The 9,125-nt window shown below is 28.7% G+C and overlaps 1 protein-coding gene across 2 annotated transcripts; it reads left to right on the forward strand.

Moving 5' to 3' along the window:
• The first annotated feature begins 912 nt into the window (after window positions 1–912).
• Window positions 913–7,589, forward strand: LOC149085474 (uncharacterized). 2 transcript variants are annotated; one of them, XR_016192855.1, is made up of 2 exons: window positions 913–1,442; window positions 1,591–7,589. XR_016192855.1 is itself a non-coding variant. In XM_089233491.1 (2 exons), exons 1-2 carry the CDS (start codon window positions 1,430–1,432, stop codon window positions 1,976–1,978), a joined length of 372 nt encoding a protein of 123 aa, XP_089089617.1. In that variant the 5' UTR covers window positions 914–1,429; the 3' UTR covers window positions 1,979–7,589. The 2 variants fall into 2 exon arrangements, 1 of the variants encoding a protein (XP_089089617.1); XM_089233491.1 differs by having other exon boundaries at window positions 914–1,442; window positions 1,620–7,589.
• The last annotated feature ends 1,536 nt before the right edge of the window (window positions 7,590–9,125 follow it).

Raw genomic sequence — 9,125 nt, forward strand, 5'->3', positions numbered from 1 at the left:
AGACTGAATGAATTGACGAACAATAAAGAAAAGAACGAGAAGTTAATGTGTTCTTTTGCTGCTAAACAAATGCTACAGTTTTCCCGTATCCCCCAAAATGATGTCATACAGTACTGCGTGAGCTTGCTTTAATACACCAATTAAAATTTTGTAAATGTGATTATATAAACGCTAGAACATCTCAATTTTCATCATTCTACGCTCTGAAGATGGACCAGAAATATGGTTACGTTTATGTTCGCTCGAACGAAAAACCATCTCACCCTACACCTTTATTATTCTCGGATATGATTCAAGCCATAAAAAGTGCGATGAGTGTATCCCTTGATTACCCCGATAGCTGTCCATTGGAACTAAAATATTTCAAAGTAATGAATAACAAGAAAATTCTGGCCAAACTTCACGATGAGTGCATTCCAACATCGTTGATGGATGATGAACTATATGGTTTTTGCATTTTAAAACTAGAAGCTGGACTATGGGTTCCACATATATTTTGCGATAATTTCTACAACAGCATTTCGGAATGCGTTAACTGTGTTTTAGAAACTGACTTTGATCTACCGTTGATAACTAATTCTGTTAAAATAGCATACTTTAAACTGTTATCGGTGGATTCCGTGGTGACAGAAATTCACAGTGTTTTCGTGAAAAAACAAAATCTTTTCATTAATTAAACAATCTGCTAGTATTCGTGTTTTACAACTCTCGAGTATATCTTTGTAAAAAAAAAATTACATATTGTCATTATAACATTGATATGTAAGATTATATTGATTGTGTATGCAGTGTGTATATGTTACAATGATATTGTATCTAACTTGTAAGAATAATAAAAAAAATATTTTAATTTAAGAATAAATATCTCGAGTTTTTGTTTGTTGGTTTTTTTTATTCATGGATATAAAAAATTCAAGGCTGTTAAACAAATTACACTGTAATTACCTTAACCTCGCGAAACGCTAAATAATAAATTAGAAACGTAAAAACCATCCCGGAAATAAAAAAAAGTTTTACAAATGTTAATACATTATAATGGTCACTTTTCATTTCTTGAAGGTCAAATCGTGAATGAAAATCAGAAACAATATGATTGTTTCCGTAACACATATTCGGTAATCATCTTCCTTTTTTCTTGAAGGTTACGATCAAATTATAATTCTTGGCTTAGCTATGAATAATTGCTTCCTCTACTCCCTTATCTTAAAACCGAAGTTAAATTATGGGGAAAACCATAACATTCCACCACCCCCTCTCTTCAAGTCTTTCACGCATCACAATGTCATATAAACCATGTTTATTTTTGTGGTATGCTATATCGTGTTTTAACAGGAATGATTAATCGCGTGAGTTGACCTTGAATCTAAAATAAAAACCAGTGCATCGCTTACCATTTCACATTACACAAACGAAAAGCTCGGAAGACGAGATGGCTACTCCTGGTAAGTTTTTACAAAGAAATTTTTTTTATTCTCGTGTAAAGAACAACTTAGCTCTTATTTTATTCGCGCTATGATTTTAAATAATAAAATTCAAGAACATTGATTTCTTAATAAGATTTTTATATCGCGTTTTTTTATATATTCACAGGGGGCGATTTCTTTTTTTTTGTTTTGTAGATAAAAAATTTAGAAATGAAGACTCATTAAAAACAAAAAAACGTAAAAGTGCAAACATTTCATCTGACGACGACGAGGACAATAATAGCCAATCAGAAACAGAACGTCGGATTAGCAAAACCAAAAAAAAATATGATCTCGTATTGGAGGATGATCACATAAAGAAGAGCAAAACCAGGACTTATTCTATTTATGTAGGTAATGGCATAGTTATTGAAAACAAAATATATAGGAACAACACTTACATAAACATATCGAGATCAATAGACGGCGAGATAAAAAATAGATTTAATGTTCCTGTAACGCAATTAGACTCTTTGCGAAAGGCTCTTGATTGCATGGCTGAGCATTTAAAGTAAAAATAATCTTCCTGTGTTGTTAGCCAAGATTCATATTTTTTAAATGAAGCGTTTTTTAGCTTCTAGAATAAAAAGACAATAAAAATATATAAAAAAACTATGAAATATATATATGAAATGTTAAAAAAAATATAAACTATCTATATAAAAATGTAAAAAAATTATAAAATATATACAAAAAAAAATGTTAAAAAATTATAAAATATATACAAAAAAAAATTTTAAAAAATTATAAAATATATACAAAAAAATGTTAAAAAATTATAAAATATATACAAAAAAAATGTGAAAAAAAGGAAAAAAAAAGTATTTTATCGTATAAATATAAAAAAAAGGGTGTATTAAATGTATATATAAGTATGTATGAAATAGGTTTTATCGTGGTGGTGGTGGTTTTTTAAAAAAGAAAGAATTAAAATTTTATATTGAATGATTGATTAGCAGATTTTACCCCCGTTGCCAAGAGATTAGATTTTTATACTTCTAAATAGTATTTTGGTATCAGAAATTCTATCATTTTTTTTAGCTTTTATGTGTCCAAACTCATTATAAAAAAAAATAAAAGAATACTAAATTTTTATATTATTAAATAATATTTTGCGTATAATATAATACTAATATTTAAAAAAAAATTATGTGGTCAAAATGTTTGCATTAAAACAAACAGCTTTCAATAACTTTATCAAAACATATCGAGCGGTAACAACCATACGTGATCCTTATAAATTATTATCAAAAACAAAGGGCCAGATTAAAAATTTGATTTTAAAATTTCATAAAACATATCTTAAGATCATAATTTGCTTGGAAATATCCTTTTTTAAATACGATGAATATCGTAATATATCAAGAACCAAATTTTACTTCGCATCAAAAGTTCTTAAAATAATATGTTCAAATAATTTAGATGATATTTTGAATGATGCCTTAGTTAATATTCTCGATAGAATAGATAATTTTGTTAGAAATGGTAGTGGGTGGGTTATAGAAAACATTAATTTTATAGATCTAAGTTTAGGTCGATATAAACCTCTGACGGGTGGATGTGAATTTGTATCGTTACCAAAATATTTAAAAAATAAAAAATGTTTACTTGAAATTAAAAATATTAATGACCAGAAATGTTTTCTGTTTGCTGTATTAGCAGCTCTCTTCCCCCCCAAAAAAAATGTAAGAAGTAAAAAAACTTCTTATTTTAAATTTTTCAAATACTTGAAATTTAATGAACAAGATTTCCCTATGGATATTAATAATATACACATTTTCGAAAAATCAAACAATCTAATAATTAATGTTTTTAAATATAAAAAAAAATCTGTAACACCTCTTTACATAGGAAAAACAACAAGGGAACAAAAAAAAATAAATTTACTTTTATTTAAGGGTCATTATTTTTTAATCACAAATATCAACAGACTCATAAACAGTAACGGTAAACATCACTATTGCAGTTCATGCCTACTTGGCTTCAAAAGAAGAGAATCTCTCATAAGACACGAACAACTTTGCTATGACATTGTCCCCGTGAGTTTGCCTAAAAATTTAATGACAAGTTTCGAAGATTATATAAAAACAGTCAAACACCCTATCTGTATGTATGCGGATTTTGAAGCTATAACAAGAAAAAAAACTATAATTATAAGTGACAATTCTGTTGTTATAGAAAAACATGTACCGATTAGTTATGCTATCGCTGTTGTTAAAAAGAAACAAATAATATTTTTAAATTATTATTGCGGGTTAGATGCTGTTGAGGTTTTTTTAAAAACAATTAAAACATTAAAAAAACAGCTTATTAACGAGCTTCATGAAATAGAACCACTTGATAAACATAGTATAAATAATATTAACAAAGAGTTCTGCCACATTTGCAGACAGTGTTTCGGTGATAATGATACAGTCGTCAAGGATCATTGTCATGCAACAGGTGAGTTCATGGGTTTTGCCCACAACTCCTGCAATTTAAACAGAAAAAAAAAATTCTTTTTACCTTTATTTATCCACAATTTCACAGGATATGATTCTAATTTAATAATCAATGCTCTAACCAAGGAGTTTTTTAAAAATATAAGAATTATACCCAGTAGTTCGGAGCGATTCACGTCCATTCAGTTAGATGAGATTCTGATACTGGATTCGTATAAATTTCTTCAGAGCTCATTAGAACAACTAGCTGATATCAATACTGAATTTCCTCTCTTCAATTCAATTTTCACATCCAAAAATAAATTTTTACTAAGAAAAAAAGGAGTTTTTCCCTATTCTTTCTTCGATGATGAAAAAAAATTAAAATACTCGCGTTTACCCGATAAAAAATTTTTTTTCAATTTACTAACAAACTCTGAAATAAGTGACGATGAATATAGTCATGCTAAATTAATTTGGAATAATTTTAAATGTTCGACATTCAGTGATTACCTTAAGCTCTATCAAATCACGGATGTGCTACTTTTGAGTGATGTATTTGAGCATTTTAGAACGATTATATATCGATTTTACGGTCTAGAAGTAACGAAGTTCTTATCAACACCTCACCTCACATGGGTAGCTGGACTGAAATACACGATGGCTCGTATTGAACTTTTACCAGAAATACAGATGTACACTTTCATAGAAGATGCCATGAGAGGTGGGATGTGTTTTAATAACCATCGCCATGTAAAAGCTAATAACCCAGAAATATATGGTTTTGACCCGAGTAAGAAACAGAGATACATACTTTCTCTAGACGTAAATAATCTCTATGGTTACTGTCAAACTCAATGTTTACCAATAGGTAATTTCCGTTGGTTGAGTGATGAAGAAATTAACAAATTCAATATTTTAAATGTACCTGATAATAGTGAAACTGGATATATTTTACAAGTAGATTTGAAATATAGTAGAAAATTACATGATAAACACAATTCGTTCCCCCTAGCTCCTGAACATCTAGTTATTAACGAGGAAATGTTATCACCTTACCAAAAAGACTTACTGGCTAATCTAAATATAAAATACAATTCCAACGTAAAAAAATTAATAAACACTTTATATGATAAGCATCTATATACCTGTCATTATAGACTACTAAAATTTTATCTCAAAATGGGGCTTCAACTGATAAAAATACATAAAATACTGAGTTTTCGTCAGGAACCTTTTTTAGAACCCTATGTGCTTTTTAATAATTCACAAAGAAAATCAGCAACAAATGATTTTGATCGATTATTCTATAAACTAATGAATAATGCATTCTTTGGCAAAACTTGCCAAAACGTACGAAATAAAACGGACATTAAATGTGCTCTAACTAAAAGTCAAACCCAAAAACATTTAGCGAACCCAACTATGGAATATTTTGAAATTCTCAACGAAAACTTAGTTTTATTTAAAAATAGAAAAAAAAAAGTTGTTTTAAATAAACCAATTTTCATAGGTTTCACTATACTAGAATTAGCTAAAGAAAAAATGTTTGATCTTTATTATAATTTTCAATCATATTTCGGGGAGAACAAATGCACGCTTATTTACACAGACACTGATAACCTAGTCTTAAATATCCAAGCGTCGAATGTTTACGAAAAATTAAAAAAAGATTTCAGTCATGTTCTCGATTTCAGTAATTATTCTTCTGATAGCCGTTTCTACAATATCGATAATAAAAACAGATTAGGGTATCTAAAAGATGAAACATGTGGGGAGCCTATTAAAGAATTTTGCTCATTGAAGCCAAAACTTTATGCTTACACATTTGGGATGTCTTCTAAACTAGCCGGGAAAGGAATTAAAAAAAGTGTTCTCAACACTTATGATTTAACTACGTATAAAGAAGTTTTATACGATGAAAAACTATTAAAACATACACAACACTTTATTAAATCCAAGAAGCATATTTTATACACACTGAAAGAAAATAAGATAACATTAAACCCATTTACTGATAAATCTTACTTTTTTAATAACTTAGAAAATTTTGCATTTGGACACATAAAAATAAAAAAATGAATTTTATTCTGTTTAGCGTGCTGATAACACTTCAAGCTAGTTTTTAGAGGAGGGTTTTTCTAGCTTCATAGCGTGTTATGAAGTGAACCCCTCCTAAATCTTAAATTAATGACAACAAAATTTAAAAAAAAACTTAAAATTTTAGGTATATTTTACCTTGTTTTCAAAAACCTGGTTGGTTAGGGTGCGGCTATTCGGGGAGGTTGGAGGCCGCAAAAAAAAAATATATATATATATAAATAGACAAAACACGAAAACCTAACGAAAATCAATTCAATGTGATTTTCACTGGATTGCTCAGCTACATATTATAAACATACTTGATAACTTGGAAAAAAGATGCTTAAACATTTAGGCAGTCCTTTAAACCAGTTAGGAAAGGAATTTAAAAAAATTATTCTCAAAACTTATGATTTAAACACATATAAAAAAGTTTTATACAATGAATAATTATTTAAACGTACACAGCACTTTATTAAAACCAAGAAGCATATTTTATACACACTGAAAGAAAATAAGATAACATTAAACCCATTTACTGATAAATCTTACTTTTTTTTAATATCTTAGAAAATTTTGCATTTGGACACATAAAAATAAAAAAATGAATTTTATTCTGTTTAGCGTGCTGATAACACTTCAAGCTAGTTTTTAGAGGAGGGTTTTTCTAGCTTCATAGCGTGTTATTAAGTGAACCCCTCCTAAATCTTAAATTAATGACAACAAAATTTAAAAAAAAACTTAAAATTTTAGGTATATTTTACCTTGTTTTCAAAAACTTGGTTGGTTAGGGTGCGGCTATTCGGGGAGGTTGGAGGCCGCAAAAAATATATATATATATATAAATAGACAAAACACGAAAACCTAACGAAAATCAATTCAATGTGATTTTCACTGGATTGCTCAGCTACATATTATAAACATACTTGATAACTTGGAAAAAAGATGCTTAAACATTTAGGCGGTCCTTTAAACCAGTTAGGAAAGGAATTTAAAAAAATTATTCTCAAAACTTATGATTTAAACACATATAAAAAAGTTTTATACAATGAATAATTATTTAAACGTACACAGCACTTTATTAAAACCAAGAAACATATTTTATACACACTGAAAGAAAATAAGATAACATTAAACCCCATTTACTGATAAATCTTACTTTTTTAATAACTTAGAAAATTTTGCATTTGGACACATAAAAATAAAAAAATGAATTTTATTCTGTTTAGCGTGCTGATAACACTTCAAGCTAGTTTTTAGAGGAGGGTTTTTCTAGCTTCATAGCGTGTTATCAAGTGAACCCCTCCTAAATCTTAAATTAATGACAACAAAATTTTAAAAAAAACTTAAAATTTTAGGTATATTTTACCTTGTTTTCAAAAACCTGGTTGGTTAGGGTGCGGCTATTCGGGGAGGTTGGAGGCCGCAAAAAAAAACAAAAAAAAAACCAGATTTAAAAACGTAAGATCTAAAAACATGACAAAATTTGTTGAAATGAATTAATCGGCGTTTTTAAATCTAACAAAGCATTTAATTTTTCGGACAGTTTAGATTGAGCAATTAGATTAAATAAAAATAATTTTTATGTAATCAACAGTTTGTGTTTTATAGCAACTTTTTCAGAACCTGGTATTTTTATTAGAAAAGCTAAAGAATAAATAAGGAAGATAAAATTATCACTTTTCATGTTAGTGCGCGCATAAAAAAGACATTGAATATTTTTATGCTCGTACTAGCATACATAGTGATAAAAATAAAATCACCTGAAAAAAGAAAACAGTGGATAATAGAAACAATGAACAGTAAGTTTTTTTTGTCTTTATACAATTTTTAGTCTTTAGAAATATTAAAATATTATTATCTAACAAATTTCATTATCTAATAATTTATAAAAAGGCAAACCTACTCGTTTACATATATAAAAAAATCAATGTTTTCTATCTTTAAAACTTGTAAAGTTGTGTTTAGTTGTGGTTTTCGTGTTTTATTTGAAGCCAGAACGGGACAATTTTTGTGAGGGTGCAGCCAGAACGGGACAATTTTTGTGAGGGTGCAGCCAGAACGGGACAATTTTTGGTGCGGTGCAGCCAGAACGACCCAAAACACCACTACTACTGTATTTCCTTGAACATACATGGTTTTCTTCTACTCTGGAATATTGTATGAAATAAATTGATATTCATTGCCATACACCTTCTAATCTCGCTCATAAATTATTAATTTTTTGTGCAACGCGAGCACTAAAAAGAAAATATGAAAAGACCCAACCAAAAGTATTTATTATTATTATCACATTCAAGTCTATAACTTCTGATATACGAAATATAGATACGTATGTCAGCAAGAAAAAAGTAGGGATCTTGTTATGGGCTTTTAAATGCTAATGATAGCATTGAATATTAATAGAATTGAATTCGGTACAGTCATAATATTTTTAGGTAATAAAAATACATTGTTGTGTGGCTTTCTCATGCAAACAAATGAAGAAAAGGCATATTTATTCATCCAATAACTTATGTCTCAGAATATATACTTTATATTAAGTTAAGCTTATCGCCGGATATTTCATGCTGCATATTGAACCGAATAATACACACCCAAAAAGTTCATGCACATAAATAATAAAAATGACTTTCTTTCCATAAGGATTGTGTGCAAATGACTTTATTCACTACCGGAACACGCAATATTCTATCGAATGCTAGCCACGTTTCAGTAGACTCTCAAAATCTCAGAGTTTTCTTGACATAAATAATTGGTCGATATGGAAAGTCTAGAAAATTATTATTCTTCAGAGGATACCGCAAAACTATCGCAATTTCCGATGTGGGGCATTAAAAATAAGGAAACAATAAATAAAGGTCATTTCCCCTGTGTTTTTCTAACAAACGGACAGTTAATGATCGAGAAATTGCTTCCCTTTTGATACGTCCAGTCAGTTCCAATAAGGGTTTCTAGCACGTAAAATATGTATACCCCCCATTCAATTAACATATTTCCTAGTAGTTATCAGACTGAGAAATCCGACAGTTTACGCTTTTAAAACACACATTTTTTTTATTTAACGCGAGTAATGATACATACCATGACATGCGTGCGTAATAAATTATTCAAAGTGTGACAAAAAATTTTTAGTTGATAAGACACTTTGTTTTTTGAA

This window comes from Pholcus phalangioides, unplaced genomic scaffold (assembly GCF_987345545.1).
Source record: "Pholcus phalangioides strain wild (caught in Gottingen) unplaced genomic scaffold, Ppha-v1.0 ptg000007l_1, whole genome shotgun sequence".
NCBI lineage: Eukaryota > Metazoa > Arthropoda > Arachnida > Araneae > Pholcidae > Pholcus > Pholcus phalangioides.